At 42.8% G+C, this 18,769-nt stretch overlaps 1 protein-coding gene across 16 annotated transcripts in view; it reads left to right on the top strand.

Moving 5' to 3' along the window:
- SGCD (sarcoglycan delta) overlaps positions 1–10,814 on the top strand; it is a 526,559-nt gene extending 515,745 nt beyond the window's left edge. For all 16 annotated transcript variants that reach the window (XM_083798647.1, XM_083798649.1, XM_083798652.1 and 13 more), the window contains 2 exons: positions 15–138; positions 1,822–10,814. In XM_083798647.1, coding sequence (XP_083654773.1) covers positions 15–138; positions 1,822–1,995 — 298 coding nt within the window. In that variant the 3' untranslated portion in view covers positions 1,996–10,814. The remainder of the gene's footprint in view (positions 1–14; positions 139–1,821) is intronic.
- Positions 10,815–18,769: the final 7,955 nt, after the last annotated feature.

Below are 18,769 nucleotides of genomic sequence, written 5' to 3' on the forward strand. Positions count from 1 at the left end.
CTTTTCTGTTGCAGACTGGAATCACCTACACGCGCGTTGGTGATGGAGGCTCCGAAAGGCATTGAGATCAACGCTGAGGCCGGCAGCTTGAAAGCCACATGCAGGACAGAGCTCAGGCTGGAATCCAAAGATGGAGAGGTAAGCGAAGAGTGTCAAGCCTTATGGCAAAAGCAAAGCAAGCCACAGATCTGCAGATTTATAACCTCCAGATTCACTTAGCAGCTCCATTTGAAACAGTCGTTTAAAAGCACTGGTGAAGCAGCCTTCATAGCTTAGGTTGTGCTAGGAGTGATTGAACATATCATATGCAAACAAGGCTCGCTCTGTGGAGAAGGCTGATTCATTATTTTTAAAGTGCTTGGATAATAGCATCTGTTGTTCAAGCAAATTTATGCAGCTGTAAAGTACACAGTGCTCCTAAATTCTTTGTTTCCTTGTCACTTTAAAACAAGATTTACTTGGCCAACATAATTAAATCTTTTATCATACATTTTTCTATAAGAAGAGCTTAATTCACCTGTATTGATCTGAAAAGCTTTTGTAGCTGATGTTTTCATTTTGGAAAGAAAGGGAATATTAGGAGACAGAGGTTGTTACACTGGGGAAGCTTCTAAAGGGAAAGAGAGAATAACTAAAACTGATAACAGAACAAAAGTAAAATAGGTCTTGAGTTAAGCCTCTTCTGGTGTCTCACGAATATGTGTGCACACCAGTTCTCATTCCTTCATCCCACCACAAAAAAAAAAAAAAAAAAAAAATGAAAGATGGGGATGTTGGGGGAACCCAAGGAGAGCCTCAGCAGGAGGCTTCCCATAAAACACAAACCTGTCACCAGCAGAGCTCCAATATAGCCTGATGTTTTCCTATCTTAGGTGTGATTCACAGGTTGGGATTCTTACTGCGATTTCTGCCGTTTCTAAATGTTGGCATTTTAATATATTCCAAAGCCTGACCAGGGTTTTAAAACAAAACAACAAAACACAAAGCAAAACAAACAAAAAACCCTACCTAATATACCACAATTGAAATCCAAGGCATTTCATGACTGCAAGCAGTTCCCTTTATGTTTTTAACACTAATTTGCCTTTAAAATGCATATATTGACCTGTCTCTTTCAGGCGATTAGATGGTTGGATACTAAAACAGAAGTGGCAATTTTTCCTGTAATTGCAAGATAAGAGCAAATACTGTCAATCGCCCTGTAATATTCTGGACTGCAGGTTATCTGACGCTGCCCTTCTCAGTAATATTACAACACTTCCCTGCAGCTGCCACGTGTCTGAGAGCTGCCACATGTTCACTTTTATGTGCTGCTTTGTAAAGAGAAATTCGGGTCTGTTATGGCATTTAAATATTTTTTTAATATACATAAGTGTATATATATGTTTACATAAAACATACGTAAAAGTCAGAGCCGTGAGCCTGTAAGGAAATGGGATCACAGTGCCAGAAGTCCCAGCAGAGGAGAGGGGTTGTTGTGTGGAGGTGAACCGTACATTCTTCCCCAGGCAATGAGGCATGTTGCTGGGTGCTGCAAGGGTTAACCCAGGCACAGACATGCTCCTGAAAGCCATGAAAACACAGTGGGTAGATTAACAGAAAAAAAATGGAGGTCTTAGGAGGCTCACGGTAAAGGCAGGTAATACACTCACCCAGATTTATATCAGACTTTCCCCAGCTTCACACATTCGCCTGCCAAGTTTCTGTAGCAGCTCAGTTGTCCAAAGGATGCTTCCTTAAACACAAGTTCTAAATTAACAGCAGTAACAGAGATTTCACTAATTCTCTCTCTTTTTTCTCTCTCCCCCTCTCCGACTTCAGATAACATTGAATTCTGCAAAAATCAAACTACCTAACTTGCCTCAAGGATCTTCCTCTTCTGCAGGGTCCAGGCAAAAAATCTACGAGCTCTGTGTGTGTCCCAATGGGAGGTTATTTCTGTCTCAGGCAGGCGCTAGCTCGACCTGCCAGATAAATACAAGCGTCTGCCTTTGAGAGACAATTTGCAGTGGGGCATTGCAGGCAGCACAAAAGCTAATTCTGGTCTCGCAGATTGCAGCTGCCAACTATTTTTACTAGAACACAGAAAGCCTATCAAAGACTTTTTTTGTGTGCGCGCGCGTGTGTGTGAATATATATATATATATAAAATATATATATAAAATTATATATATCCTCTGTGTAAAATGATGTTTCAGTACAAGGAATCCCAGGGTGACCCTGTTACATTTCTGTAGCATTTCTCTTTCCCCCACCAAAATTTACTGGTACAATCTACTGAATTGGACTTGATGCTCCCCTGGACCCTTCTGTAATAGTATAGTCTAATGATCACCCCTTGTTTTTGATCATCTTCTAAGAGCAATGGGATTGCTGGCTGGTCAAGACCCTGGAACCAATGTAGACCCACCAACATACAAAGGGGAGAGCAGCATCTCTGATTATTTTTGCACCATTAAATCAGTGGCATGAGAAAAACAAAATGGCCGGATGTGCTGTGCTGGTTGCCTAGAGTGATCCAAGATTCCTGCGGTTAAATTATACACTTAAATTTTCACCTGAAGCATGACTCCCTGTTGGGAGCGATGGATCGTACTTGGCCAGTAGGAAAATCCTGGTCTTCTTGCTGGAGTGAGCGTTTGCTGAAGGGGTTCGATTCTTGCCTGTGCTTGCAATGGATGCCTTGTGCTATTCAGGTGTGTCTCTGTGCTAACAGAACTAGCATTGTATTTAGTCCTTGAAAGGAAATAAATAAATAAATAAATAAAGTGAAGGTTGGACTAAAATAGAAAAGCCTTGAACCTCCTCAGTTAACAGGTGTCCTGGATCACCCTACGTGCTCTCTATTACCACATTCAAATTTGAAAAGACCAAATGTACCATGCGAAGGTGAGATTTAAGATTTGGACATTACCTACCAATATGTACAGAAACAGAGGAAATTACCTGTTCTCTCCATAGAAACATAGAAATTCCTGCAAATTGGATGTATAATATGAATGTTATGCCAGAATTTTTGTCATCTTTCCATTCAGGATATGCAGTCCAAGATCACATAAATTTTGCAGAGATTGCAAATATCAGAGATGCTGACAATGTAACAGATTATTTTTTCCAATAATCTATAAAGATTATGAGAAATTCAGATTACTGGAAAGCAAAGGCTTTGGATGGTGGTTCATCTGGAATTTGAGTCCAAAAAGCTCTGTGGTTGAATCTCTTCATGGGTTCGTTTTTCCTTACTGAAGTCCAGGAGTCACTTACGGGCAGGATAAAACATGCATTTGATCTGGTAACATAATTTCCCATGTTGAAGTTTTGAAAAATACTGAGAAGAGCACAGATTTTTGAATTCTGACCCATAACTGCATCCACGTGCATGCAAAAATCCTTGAAAAACAAATGAACTAATTATCACAAAAGTGTTCAAGTCACAGTAAATCTCACAAGGACTGCGAGGTTTCTAAGTCACTGAGATGCTACTGAAAATATTACCTTGTATGCAAATACAACAGATCTGTGCCCGTCCCTAGTCATATCTAAGCAAAGCTGGTATTCCTCAAGCAATTTTCAAGATAAAATGTAGCTGACAATAATTTTTAGAAATAACTTAGCCCTTTCTTTTTTTTTTTTTTTTAACATATTTCCACGCATTTTCGTATGGTCTGGAGAGTACCAGGGTTTGATTTTTTTTTCTTTTTTTAATGATCTATTCTGGCCTAATCCAACACTGGCTGGACTCAATGGGAAGATTTCTATGAAGTTTGGATTAGATGTTGCTGCCTAACAACGCAATATTCCCATAAAATTTATTCCTGAAAGAGGATTGAGTGATCTACATTTATTTCAGTGATGCTTTCAGATCAATGAATGAATTCAAACTATTTGTTAATGAATGATTCCTGTAATTATTATGTCTTGAGTCAATGTTCGAATGCAAAGGGTCACCCAGGATAACAATTGTATTGGGACACAGGACTATACCATCTCTGTTCAAAGAGGGGAATTGTGCCTATGCCTTAAGTCAATGCACTCAGCAAGGAGAAGCACATCATATTTATCTTGTTACTAAAACTAGTTCATCTGGGGGGAGGGACAGGAGGGTGTCTTGGGATCTGGTTGTGCAACTTAGATGTTAATGAAATGCATTTAGACTGTAGGGGCACCAAGAATGATACCAATTTATTTTATTTTATTTTATTTTTAACATGTTATATACAGCAAAATACTGTGTACGTTACCTCTGGGACCACAACAGAAGTCCCGTTCATAGTCCTACATTTACTGTAGAATTTTTTCCCTGTTTCACTTAATACTGATCATAAGCCTTATAGCAAGCACGGCCCAATTCATAAACGAATCCTGAATGCACAAGCACTTGAGGGGTTGTGAAGACAGCTGCTGCAGGAAGAGTATCCTGTACAGAAAACGAGTTGCATTAACTTTCCCTTCCCTGGGGGTGTCAGTGCTAGTGAGAAACATGGGGCTGAACACAAGGACTGACCCAGAAGGGATGCTGCCTCCTGATCGCCATGCTCCTCTCCCAGGAGTCCGCTGGCTCAGTCCTCATCCCCACACACCATTTAGCTGCTGTGCTGAGCACTGCTTTCCCAGCAATTTCATTTTGAGTGGCTGGTCTTCTCAGCTGAGCTCTTGGACGAGGTTATCACCTTCTCGTATTAGGAAGGCTATAAAACTGCCTGAGGGCATTCAGCTATTTATTTTGGTATGAATTTCTATGGGGGAGCCGTTAGGGAACAGCCTTAGACATCTGGGCCATCACTACGAAATAGCATTTTCTGCAGAAATCTTCTTGGACATGCCTTTAATTATGCCTGTGTAAAGGAGTTCCAGTTACTTCAATATACTTTACAATCATATTCCCATCTCAAAGAGCATAACACGATATGCTGTGTTGCTAGAGAGATTGAACCTATATAGAGACCTGAAAACCGTTTGAGCCCCACTTGAGTGTTGAGAGCACAGTTTGGATGATGATGATGCCCATTCTTGCCCTGGCCTCATGACTCATCCCCTGCTGTTCAGTGGGTGGCAAGCCAGAGCGAGCAGGACTGCATGTCTCAGATCCCGGGGAAAAAAAGGAATTTTGTTTAAGAAGTGGCATGCAAACACATCCAGCTATCTCACGTTTCATAGTTTGTTGTCTGGGGGCAATTATGGAGTGACCAACTCACCTGTTCCAACAGGCAGATGCATAAGACTCCCTTGCCCAGAGTCCACTCACATTTGCTTTACCTTTATGGGTTGTTTTTCTTTGATTGCATCCATGTTAAAACCTCCCTGGCCAGAATTTTGTACATATGCTTTACCTGCCATTGATAAATGCCAAAAACGAACAATGGTTTGTGTTTTTCTTTATGAATTGGGCCTGCAATTTTGTTCAATTGAGCATTTGCTATTAGGGGAGATGCCATTTATCTCAAATCAGAGTTTAGTTTTACCTCTCAACGCTAAGGCAAGGCTGGGATGGATGGTGAGTTTGTTTATACCGAGCTCAGTGGAAGAGACCCCAACGACTTCACAGCCTGAGCTAGAGCAGGAGCTTGACGGATGAAAATTTGCGGCACAGATGCCAGTGGAGACACTGCCAGCTATTTCGGTGGCTGTGGAGCTGACCTCTGACTCTGCACTGTGTGCAATCCTGCATTGCAGCTATGTGCATTAAAAGCATTGAAATGCTGATCAAGGGACTGTGATACTAATGTCAGTATACCTTAGGCAACCAGTTAATGATAAATGCTTTTATGTGTTGTAGTTCTTAATTTTACAAGGCTTTGGGACCTTGTTAAATTTGCTTTAAATGCTACACTTCAGTACACAGTCGGGAAAATGACTGTCAGTGCTTACCTGTACTCCAGTACCTGAGCCATATGTCATGTATGACCCTTCTGTGTGGATGTGGGGAGGGTTAAAGCAAAAAGACCTTGCCATTAGAAAAAACAGAGATCCTAATACCAATTGTACAACTGTATCCATTCTCCATGTCTTTGGGTTTGTTTTTTTTATTTTGTTGTGTTTTGTTTTGGTTTGGTTTTTTTACCCTTTTTTGAAGTATATTACCCAGTAGTCAGTGAAATGGGTAGCTTTAGAGTAAAAAGAAATGTTAACACTAAAGGAAGTCCTTGAAAGGGGAAAGCCAGTAACTACTTGACTAGGTATAAGGCCTCTCCTAGGTATACATTTTTAGAAAACTAAGCATGTGCAGGAGTGATTTTTATTTGTTTCTCTCAGTCGTGTCTTGTCAAACAGCTGTATTTTAAGAGTTGTGTTTTTTTTTTTTCTCCCTCGATTATAAATATCATAATGCACAAGCAAAAAAGTTTAAGGCATAAGCCTAAAAATGCCATCTGCAATATATGGTACAGCAAAACGATGTTTAAATCAAGAAAACCCTCCCTAGAAATTGTTTCAAGGTTAAGGAGTGATTCCTATGGAACTTCTGAAGATGTCCAGTCAGTTTCCATCATACCCGGTTTGCAGTGACGGATGATTTTAAAGGAAATTAACTTTTGTTGTCATAAAATACATGCACGCACACATACATGTACACATGCTCACATACAATTTTTTTTTTCTATTTGCTCTTATGGCTTTAAGTTTCACATTGCAAAAGACAGTGAGCCAAAGACCAAAGACTTACAGAAATTAATCCCTTCTCTAGTTGCCCTCATGCCTGAAATGCATTAACTTTAATGGTGCTTTTTGGAACTGGCCAGGAAAAATACAGATTTATTGCATAGCTGCATTTGAGAGAATACAGTGACAGGAAAGGAAATAACATGAAGTTCTGTAAATGTATACAGAGGGTAAGGTTACCTGAAAATTGAAACATGCAGAAATAACCAAAAAATTAAAAGACATCCTCCCAGGCTAAAAGTATAAATAAACTGAGGAAATGTTACCGACTGTGCACTTCCCTGCACTTGAGCATAAGCCGATGAGGGATGCTGGTAGGTTTTGGCAGGGGGGCTTTGTGGATTTCTCAAGGGCAGGCAGGCATGGGGCTCTTGGGCTCTGTTTCAGGGAGGACATGAACGAGGGAAGGATGGCTCCTGTACAGCCATCTGAATCTTCAGTCTTAAGAATTCTTAATACCCTGCTTGGTGAAGAAGAATAACTGCGCTGTAATGATTTAATGATTTCATTTTAAAGTGCATGTAGTAAAAATAAGAAAGTTAGGAGCTGGGTTTTTTTGTGTGTTTTTCTTTTTTTTTTTCTGTGTGTTTTTTTGTGTGTGGGTTTGTTTTGTTTTGTTTTTAACAGCTGACATTTTAAATTTGGAAATGTCATCATCCAGAAATCACCTGAAATCACCTGAGCAGATGCAGGGAGCATTCCTGTCAAGCTCTGGCAATCAGGAGATTGGTGTTTTTCAAATCTGAACACAGCAGCTTCTTTATTCTCATTGCTGTTGTTGTTGAGGAATGCAATCACAGTAACATTTCCGTTTTCCCTGTTTTAAGCTTTTCCATCAGTTCTGAAATTGCTGTGTAGTGTTTTGGTAGCCAGTGTTGTGCCACACACACAGGGCTATGTTCAGGTGGCTGCGGTCCCCAAATGCCATCTCAGCTTCTCATGCCTCCAAAGACCAAAATCAGCTAGCATCAAGCATGAAGCAGTAACACTAAGGTGAAATTTAGGCCTTTTGGGTAAATTCTCCATGGCAGTTGCAGTGTTTTCACAGCTGATGTAGCCAAGTTTATAGCTGTGATTGGAGCAGGGTTAAACACTGATGTGGCACTGATGAGATTATTCAAGCAGGAGCAGAGTAAATTAAAGAAGGCAGGTAGGAGGGAGAGGGAAGAAATGGCAAGAGACATCACCCTAATCACGGTAATGCAGCAAACTTTTGTCTGTTTACACTATTATACTTTAAATTAATAACATCCATTTTACTAAATATGGTAGCAATTATGTTTGATCTTTCCTGGTGCACAGTGGAATTGCTGTCACTGAAAGCACTTACAGCCTGGGCTGGTTAAGATTGCTAGGGTGTTGTTTCCGTCCACAATAACCACAATGGCTTGGGGCTTGGATGGAAATTATAGTGAATAGCTTGTATTTAGAAAGCTTTTAAATCTACTGTGGTTGAGAAGCACATGGTTATGCACGTACAGCCCTGAGGCTTTATCATTTAAAACTCTCTTGTCCTGCCACTTGAATTGCATTGTGCCCTTGTGAAAAGTGACACACTTTCTTTATGCAGGAAAACGTGGATATTTAAAGCTGCAGGACTTTTTTCTGAAGCGAACGAGAAAATATAACCATAGCGTACCATTGAGACTTCCCATCCAAGTCACTTTAAACTAGAGATGTGAGTCCCTTAAAAATTAAGTTGCTACAAGTGTAATTCCTGCGGGAAAGTCAGCCCTGGTGTCACTTCCAGGAAATGTCTCACCTTCTCGACGTCTGTGGTGGCTGGGATCTTCTGCCACTGGTGAATCAGTAGCAGTGGGCTGCCTGGTCAGACGAAGCCACGTTTCCTTTGGGGCCACTCATCTCCATGGACAGGGTGAGTTTTGTTAGTTTTTAACCAGTACTTAAAAGTAGGAAGGATGTGTCCACTGCGAAGCAATATGTAGTTTGTCAAATCTTCCTGCCTGCAAGAGAAAATGTCAGAAAGAAAAAATTGTGCAAAAGTGTTGCATTTACATTGTTTCCTGCTCCCAAATGCTTTAGATAAAAACATGCAGCCTTAGTAAAAAGGTCTTTTTTTTTTTTTTTTTCCTAAGATTAAAAAGACATGTTGGAGCCTTTCATCAGGTCCATCCCAAATGGAAAGTCTCACTCTTTCTAACACTTTCACCATGACAGGAACAGGCCCATTGCAAAGCATAGGTCATGTGCATCTTTGCATGTAGCAAGAATTTAGAATTGCATTGTACTTTCACATTTTTGCCCCATTCGAAAGGCTTAACCACTGATAGGAAATAAAGCTTTCTGAAGCCTGCCTACAGCTAAATGCGTTACCACTTTCTAAAGCAATGTAGTTTCTTTGTTCTTTTAAAGATTTCCTCATAACGGAGTCCTTGAAACATCTTGAGGTAGGCTTACGCTGGAGAGCAGAAGAATAATTATTTGTGGGCGGTTCTATTTTTACCAAAGGCTGGATTCTAGTTGAAAAAATGTTGCTGTTAGAGTTTCTCCCACACTTACTTAGCTGCAAACACCACCACCCCCAACACTACAGCAAGATTTCTCCCAGGATAGCTGCCTGCAGAGCAGGGAGCTAGCTGCTCCACTAAGCAAGAGCCTGCTAATTTTGTCTTCATTTGGGTCCTCCTCTGGGTTTGCGCACTCACTACCAGTGCTATATTTGATGTAGCAGCTAATGAAACACTTTGGCAATGCTAATGATTTTACAGATGGATGTGTACATGCAGTCTAAGTGGTATAAATTATGGTGGTGGTTATTGGTTGCTGTATTAACAAGGCCTTGATCACCTTGAAGGCATCCAGGGGATGCCCCCAGTACGATGCCTGCCCTCAGGCAGCCTGTGAGGTGGGGAGGCTGGAGGCTGGCATTGCCCTTTCTCGTTGATCTCTGCCCCATTGCCAGGTCCTCTGCACTAGAAACAGCAGCAAGGAACGGTGCCTGCCTTGCAAGGCTGGGCTGGAGCAGTGCAGCAGCTTGCACAGGACAGGCACTTGACTCTGTGGCTGGGGTAAATCAGGATGGGGCTCCGTTTAACTCACTGGTAGCCTATACCATCTGAGGGTTTCACCCTGAAGGTTTGAGTACCCTGTCTAAACCACCATGATCCATGCTCCAGCCAGATTATTTCATGGGCAGTACGTACAGCAGGAGGTCTTGCCAGGGCTCTGGGGCTCTGCTGCTCCCACGCACGTTAGGTCAGGGCTGCACTGTGTGCGGAGTGGCTTCCGCAGAGCAGACGCTGCTGGAGGAATTTGCTTTCTTGTCCCCTCCTGTGGGTAATCAGAGAGAGCACAGAAGTTAGGAGTAACAAATCCTGCCCTTGCTCAGCAGAGTGAGAGCACACCAGAAGCCTCATAAAGAGCAGATCTGAGCAATTATCACACCCTGTGTTTATCAAAGAAGGGCTCGGTTGATAGCACTCACACCCAGATTTCTCCCTAGATCAGAGCTTTTCCTGAGCCATGAGCCAGATCTCGATCTGGATCTGCACTGTGCAGTACTCTGGGTGCAGGGAAGGGATTGACCTGCTGGATCTGACTCAGATCCGTTTGATTTTTTTTTTATTTTATTTTTTGCCCACCCCTTATTGAATTAGTTTCCTTGTGCACGAATGCCAATAGAGTTGCTGATATTAACCCAACACATGCTCCGCGTAATTAGACCCAGCAGCAGAACAACATTCAGTGTGAGTTGAAGCAAATCCCCATTCATCTACAACAGTAGCATAAAGGCATGACCCATATGCTATGGCAGTTTTCATCTGTGATGGTTAAAATACCTTGTCTGACCTCTACTCTGATAACCACCAATGACCTTGATATTGTAAACAGGACGAAATGAATTTAAAGTCTTATCATAGTTTTCATTAAGAAATTCAGATTGGTTTGGCTTTTTTCTTTTTAATTTATGTATGTGTGTGGTTGTGTGGGAAAATATAAAGCTTTTTTGTATCAAATAACATCAATCCTTGCACACTCTATGCAAAATTTTGTAAGCATTGCAATAATGCTATGAATTACACAAGGAACTATTTTAACTTTATTACACTTTCTGTATAAAAAAAATTTGTATTTAAATGATTTCAACTGCAATCTTGTAAAATATATTAATAAAATAATGATTGTTAAGAAGGAAAGAGATGTTGAGGTTTTTTTGTTTGTATGAGCCTGACAAATACAATTTAGACATCAAACATTCATTTGTCTGTAGGGTATGGTTAGGATGTGTTTGCAAGGTATGTCTGTATATCTGCATGTATTTGTATGTCCATAGGATGTGCCAGACTGCTTCATACGAGTGATCTGTTTCACAGCATCAAGTCACTGGATATATTCATGCCAAAACATGCCGTAGAGGAAGAAATGATGCGGAAAGTTGAGTTACCACCTTGCTTACTTACAGTTTGGTTGAGCTTTGCCCTTGTACAGTAGGAGTCTCTCAGCCAAGCAGTGCTGTGGGCACTGAGATCCTGCCTGAGCACCACAAACCTCTCGGTGAGGATCACTTGGTGGATCTGGTGCTGCTCGTGCTCCAAACCAGCAGCACCTTGGGGTTTCCACAGGCTGGGGGGGGACCAGAGCCAGGTGTATGCATCCAGGAACAAGCCCCTGCCGGCGCACAGTGTAGGGAACATGAGCTCAAGTCTGCCTGCAAAAAAAAATTTTAAATTAAAATTAAAAAATAAAAAAAACACAGCAGCTTGGACCAACTGGTTGCTTTAATGATCCATCAGTTCTATTTTAATTGGCTAACTAATCAGATGCTCAGGGTGACTCTGCACATGCCAGGCAATCACTTGTGAGGGCATTTTGCAGGAGCTGGATTTTAAATATGAAGTTGTTCACCATGGATTTTGTCGGTAAATGAGAACATTGATTGAGGCTCATTAGCTGAACGAATAGCAAGAATTCAGTCCGGCTGAAAAGACGTGCATGCCTTCCAAATGCACAGAGCATGAGCCCAGTGATCACAGCTGAAATACTGCCAGAGTCCAGCCTGCAGGGGTACGTGTTTACCCGTTTGGGAGAGGTAGTGTTTATCAGCCTTCAAGTAAGTTCACACAGGTCTGTTTGGCAGACACACACAGTCTTTTGCTCTCTGGGTTTTGGACTGTTTGCGGTTTTAAACAAACAAATAACAAAAAAAAAAATCAAAAAAGCAGACAACAACAACAACAAAAAATGTATTTCAGCTGAACTTCAGGTGTCATTCTTGGCCTGAGTTTGCAATTTCTAGCAAATTGACAATGAAATGATTCATAAGTTAACCCCATTTCAGTACCATGCTGCCGGGGACTGCACAGCACCAGCAGGAGTTGCAGCCAGCACCGCCACAGCAGGCAGCGGCCGCATCCTTCACCAGGACCAGCAAACTCCTCCTCGGCTGTCTCACGTGTGTTGCGATTTAAGCAGGGAGGAATTATGAAATTCAGCCTTAGCAGCAGCATTTGCAGTGCCCCTATATAAGAAGTGCTAAGTGGTGGTTCTCAGCACCAATGATATTTTAAGTGGTTTTGAAAGCCTAGGAAGCTTTGGTTAAAAACAGGTTTCGTTTTGCAAAATCCACTCCCTGGAAAATTATCAAAATGCAATTTCTTCCCAGATTTTTTGCCTTTCCGTTTTTAAGAAGTAGTTCCTGATTCTTGCTTTATTTCCTTTCTATCCCTATAGGTAACTCATTCATTCTTTTCTTTTCTTTTTTTTCCTAACTAGTAGAAAAGATGAATCAACCAAACAAAAAAAATCACAAAAGCAGAAAAGAACCATTGAAACCAAATGAATCCATTTCATACCCTATAAAATGATAACAACTTCAACATTTTAAAATTTTATGTGCAGCTGGATTTTTGTATTTTTCATCTACGTCTAGTACAGACAAGTTTCTGCTGCGGAAGTTCAGTTGTTAAATCAGGGTGATTATTTTTATTTTTATGAACAGAGCGCAAAAATCAGTGATGAGAAGTATCTGTTTTAACAGCTTTTCTCCAGTGCTGTGACCTTGATTCTTCTGTCCTTAAACTGAACAGAAAATTCCTCTTGAATTTAGTGATGAAAGTTCAGACCTAAATAGCTCCAGTGCCAAATGTATCCCAGAGGAAAATTATATGGCCTCATTTAATAGAGAAAAAGCAAGAAGTCTGGCCAGCAGCTGAAACTTGGCTTTTTTTCTGCAGTCATTCCCGAATAAAAAGCAGAGTGTAGGTAGTCTTTAAATATGTGATTCACACTATCAGGCTATTGTAATAAACATTACTGATATGATCTGCACTTCTCACAATTGGGGATTGTGAATAGGCCTTCACATAACAGCTCTGCTTCGGGCCATCATACAACCAAGCTTGTGTAACACCGGCTGTGGTATTTTCCCCTTCACACCTACAGGGACATTTTTTTCCCCTACTTCTAGTCTTTGCTTTCAGTCTCAAAAGAAACATCGCAGTGCAGGCAGAATACACGCCACTGCCTCCTCGCTGAGGAATGCATGTGCCATCTGCTTGGCCCCGTTCAGTGGGTGCGTGCAGGGAGGGAATGGCACAAAACACCATTGAAATCACTCAAACAACATCATTTGGCATGGTATCCTGCTGCTGCTGGGGATGGACCCCTTGGGGGGCTCCTCTTCCCATCCCACCTTCCTCAACAGCCCTGTGCCCATGCCGCTTCCTGGCTGTGACCCGCAAGTATTGTAAACGACAGCAGCCCCCAAGCAGACAGGAGACAGGAAGGCCCCAGTGCTGCTTGTTATTTCAGCACCCTTTCAGACAAAATATATCTGTATTGCCTGCCCTAAGCTCTACCTACAATTTCAGCTTAGCATCCGAGTGCTCCAAGTCAACCATGGGATGCTCTACGTGATTGAGGTGGGCTTTTACTCATTGAATACAGGTCTTGCATCTGCTTTGCCAGATTGGGGAGATGTAACAACAACAACAACGAGTCAAGAAACAATATGCACGTGCTGGAAAAGGATGCTGTATCTGGGATGCAGCCAAGCAAACGCGGGGTGCCCCATAGCAGGACACCCACAGAAAGCGAGAAGTCTCTCAGGAGGAGCAAGCTGAGGGTGTGACCCCGCTGTGTCCCACATGACACATTTACATGGGTTTCAGTGCTCTGACAGGAACAAACTGAGGCCCCAGGACTGTAATAAGCAGTGCTAGAGCTGATGCTGGGCACAGGAAGGGCTGCGTTTATTTAAGTGTGCCCCCTCCCGAAGCACAACATTTGCAAACCATCCCAACAGCAGCTGAATGCCAAATGCAAGGTGAGAGCTGGACACCCAAAAGCTTGCACTGATTTCCAGTATCAGCAGGCTGACAAATAATAAGCGCCTGCCTAGGAAGAGTGTGTGCACACACATGCTTGCCTGGGGATGGGGGGAACCCATTTCTGAATAATATGTATTTCTGTGTCGGTTCTAGCACCTTCCAAAAACATTTGGTTATTTCAATAAACCCCAATCTCAAAAGCGAAGTTTTTTTGCAACGCAACCGTCTTAAACCATAATAAGCAAATTTGAAAATAACTATCATCCAGCATAAAGAGGCTAATAGAAAAACAGCTATAGCGGAGCCATCAGGCTGTGAATGCTCTGAGAGCTCTACGCACCCATGAACAAAGAAAAAAGAAAGGAGAAAAGCACTGTCACTTCCAAGAAAACCCACAACCCACCACCTACACGATGAACTTTTAAGCACAGAATGCAACATGCAATGAATTATTTATGGATTAATCTGCAGTGAACAGTTTAGAAGGCAAAGGAAACACAAACTGGAGGCACAGCCCTGCCAGGGCAAGGGCAGGGACGTGAGTGCTGGGCGCTCCTGGCCAGAAGACATCTGAGTCCATGGGAGGAGTTGCACACTAAGAAAATTTAAGACAAACAGTTTCTGGCAAAATCCAGCCTGATATTCTAATAGCCTCTGACCCCACTGCACCACCACATATCATTGTTCAGGTGACAGACACAAGCGCTTTTTGGTCAAAGGCATTTGGACCGCTCCAGCAGGGCAGCCACTACTTCTCACCTTTTTCCCCACTGTGCTGGTTTTGTGCTAAGGTAAAGCACAAGTACAGTCAGTTGTGTTTAAAGGCTAATGACAGGAACAAAGAAATCACAGACGTAAAGGCCACATCCTGCTTTTACACTAATTCTTTGTAGCCTGCCTACAAAAAGGGGCTGTCCCTGCCCAGCACTGTGTGGGCTCTGCAGTACACGAGCCCCTCAGTCCACAGGAGCAGAGGCCTTTAGCACGGCATTGAATTAATGCCTTTGTGGTGGGCCCTGCCTGGGCCCTGTCCCCAGGCCCAGCGTGGTGGTGCACAGCCCTGCCACATAGGTGGGGCTTGGGGTTTTTGCAGCGCCAGGATGGAAACCCTGTGTCCAGACAGACTTAGCAAAATTGTAGGGGAAAAAAAAAACAAACTCAGAAAGGTCTGAGTAGGCCTCAACTCAACATGCCTCTTTCATTTCCATTTTAGTTTTCTCTTTCTGATTTGATTTTTGGATCTCTGTAGATGCCACTCACTCAAACGGAGACCCGTTTGAGACATACCTGCTGCTTTGCTCTTTCCTTCCTCAGGAAGGTGATGGGAGACAGCAAAAATAACAGCAGAAATACTGAAAGCTCTGAAACCCTAGGGCAAGTGCAAGCAGTTCCCAGTGAACTCAGTAGACATTGTGCCTACACATAGATTGTTGCTCCCATCTTTAAGATACTGAACAGCAGGCTCAAAATGAAAGAGCCGAAGGTTGGCATGATGTGAATGAGAGGGTTTAGATTCAGATTCATCAAAACCATAGGCTGCTTTGGCTCAGGAGATTTGGTCTGGACTACACACTTCATAAGAAATACAAGACTAAAACAAAGAGCCATCAGGCCTAAAACAAGAAGATGAAAAAGGAAAAGGAAAACAGAAAAAGTAGTAGACCAATTTGGGAGTGGGGCGTTTTTCTTTTATTCCTCCAGACTTCTGCATTCAGGCACTGATAAGCCCCATATTGCCTGTTTCTCTCTAAACTCAGCTGCTCGTACAGAACACTGTACTTCTCTGTGTTCTCAAGGCTTCCCCTCAGAGCTCTGGAGAATCCAATTCCCCAGGGAAAGAGTTTTGCTAGGGCAGAGGTGACGGCCTTGCTCCAAGGGCAGCCCAGGTAGCCCTGAGACCCTCTGCTCCTGCCCTCAGAAGAATATTTTCATCCATAATTTGCATGAGGACTGCAAGGAGGACCTCAAGATAAGCCTAAGAAAATGCAGGAATGTAGATGGCAGGCATAAACAAGACATTCATTAAGTTGCAATGAATTATTTGCAATTAGAAAACACTTGGAAGCTGCTAAATTCCATTAACATTTCATGGCCCATATAAAGTGACCCCTAATTGCATGTTAAAGAAGGACCTGTCTTTTTATGTTTCCATCTCACCACATAAAAAATAATTAGGTGAGGAGCACATTGCCCAGACCGGCCCGCCATGCAGCAGGAGGCTGGAGGCTGCAATGCTGACAGTCCTGAGCCTGTGGCCGCAGCCGAAGTCTGGGTGCAAGGGGGATAAATGCAGCACATGTGGAACTAGGCCTGGGCTGGCCTTGGTGTCATGTCGCTACCAGGCAGTTGTAAAGGTCCAAGAATGCCAGAAAATAACTGCATCTGACCTGGCCGCAATGACTCGATTTATGAGAGTGGTTGGGGCCTGGGGTTATTGTTATGTTGCCTTTGACTGAATGGAAAGAACAAGCTTCATCGCACACGCCTGTCTTGCCTTTGGAGAGCGTGAAGACAAACCAGAATTGTCAAATTCACCTCCTACTGTCCCAAAGAAATGGAGAATTAGCACTCACGGAGTCTGTGTCACCTGAATACCCATCAGTCCAACACCAGTCAGCCCCTTGGTTCTGCTCAGGAGCACGGGGTAGGTGGGCATCTGCACTTAAACTAAATAGATAAAAGTCATCCTGGCAATGCCTGGGATGCAAATCCAGAAACACACTGGCAAATCTAGGTGGAATTGCTCTTTGCCTGCCTGCTTTCGGTCAAATCTAGAACAGAATGTATTCCCTGGGGGGATATCTCGATAGAGTGGCACTCATGTTACCCCCCGCTCATTTACATTTGTTCTGTGCTGAGGTTGTCATATATAATGTTCTTGTAAAATATACACTTGGTTGCAATTGGATAAATTGTCCGATTCTAAATGATCCTTGCTCAACTGCAAAATTGATCAGGCAGTGATTTTTCATCTTCGATTTTTCTGTACCCTTCAAGATTTCTCACTGTTGGAATTCATGTCCGCAAGAAATGTAACATGGCTGCTTTGCTTTAGCGGTAATTTCCCTTGCTTTTCCTCAGTGTGAGAAGCCAAGTGGAGTCTCATGGAATTATTTGCTTACAGAAAAAAAAAAAAAAAAGAAAAAAAAAAGAAAGGAAAAAAAAGAGAAGGGAGAAAAAAACATAGCTGAGAGTTTTAACTGGGAAATAAATAAATAAATAGAGACTTGGATGGAGATAAACAAAACATTCAGATAAAATGAGTTCTGTGCTTACACTAAACACACAGAAAACCTGAAACATGGCACATGAAAGGAAGTCATCCTGTACCAAAAAAGCAGCAAACATCTTGCTCAGCTCAAAGCAGGCAATGGCAGGCGGGTGCTTCCCCCAGCATCATCACACACCCAGCAGCAGCCCTGGCTCTCAGCATCTCTGGGCTGGGGCTGCATTGTATGGGCATCCCTGCCCTGCCCTGATCCTCCCCACTGATTAATGAGGACTGGGAGCTGCGATGTCTTGAATACAGCAACAGGTCAGCTAACAGACATTTAAAAAAGGACTGTCTGCCTTCGATTGCTAACAACTAGCTTTAACATGCATTTTCCAGGGAATATTATTTATGTTTAAGCCTCAGGATACTGGCAGCATGAGCAAAAATCCCTTCAAAGAAAAAAGGCGCAAGCAGAAAGATATTTAGTCATGAAAGAATTAGTGGTGAAATCATATTTACCGAGCCAGAAGTGCCAAGGCTTGGTTTGATTTCAGTGGAAGCATCCACATTTTAAAGCAGGGCATATGCTTCTGAAGCAGCCACTGGAGGCTGCAAAGCAGTTCCCTCCTGGGGGTGGCTGCCACTGCACCAGCACGAACAGGATGGGTTTTCTGTTCATCAGCAGGAGAAAAATTTGGAGAGGGATTTTTTGACATGCTGTATGGAGAGGAATTTCCAGAGGAATTCAAGCTGTTTCTCTTCTGGCTCTGGAGGCAGTGTTCAGGACTTCAACCAGCATTCAGCTAGGAGATTGTTCTGCCTGGAGTGAGAGTTGAAAAGCTTCAAAAGAAAAAGAAGGCCTCCTCAATCATTTAGTTATTTAAAAATCCCAGAGACCAGGTATGCTGAAGGAGTTAGGGAAACACATGAAAGTCAGAGGTGAGGCTGGAAAAAGCCTTTTCTTCCACTTAGTTTCAAGACCACACTAAGGCACTTCAATTATTGGTTGGGAAAAGGCTGCACAAATCATAAAGGAGGTGCTGGCAGTTCACTTTTTGGAGCATAAGCTCTGCCAATGGCATCATTTGGATGTTTAAAGCCCTTGGCTCTAATTGTAGCATGGCTATGCTTGAATAAACACTGCTAGGATTACAGTCATTGTGGAAAATGGGATGGATGATGTCCCAGTCTGCCTGAGACAGGAAGCTACTTCTGGCTCAGCTAGGAGGGGGAGCTGGCACAGAAAGCTCCTGACACTGTGACACCTCTCTGCAATGATTTGCCCCAAGATGAGAGGGCTGATTAGGTGCAAGGAGAGAGGCTAAAAGCAGATTGAAACATCCCTTATGCAGACGCTCCATTTAAAGCCAGCTGCATGCAGCCTAAGCTGACTTGCAGGCACTTCGACAGCCAGTTCTGCAGAGGGTGGGAGTCAGAGGTGTCTGCTCTCCCCCTAGATCCAAGAACCAAGACTCCCGGGGACCAGGAATATTTCCCACTTGTGCAAGGATACCCAGCCCTCAGTCACATCCCTGGCTGGGAGTCCAGCTATATCAGGACTCCACGGCCAAGGCATTCAGCTCTCTCTCAACTTCTCTGTCACCTTGCG

Source organism: Anser anser (assembly GCF_964211835.1).
Source record: "Anser anser genome assembly, chromosome: 14".
Classification (NCBI taxonomy): domain Eukaryota; kingdom Metazoa; phylum Chordata; class Aves; order Anseriformes; family Anatidae; genus Anser; species Anser anser.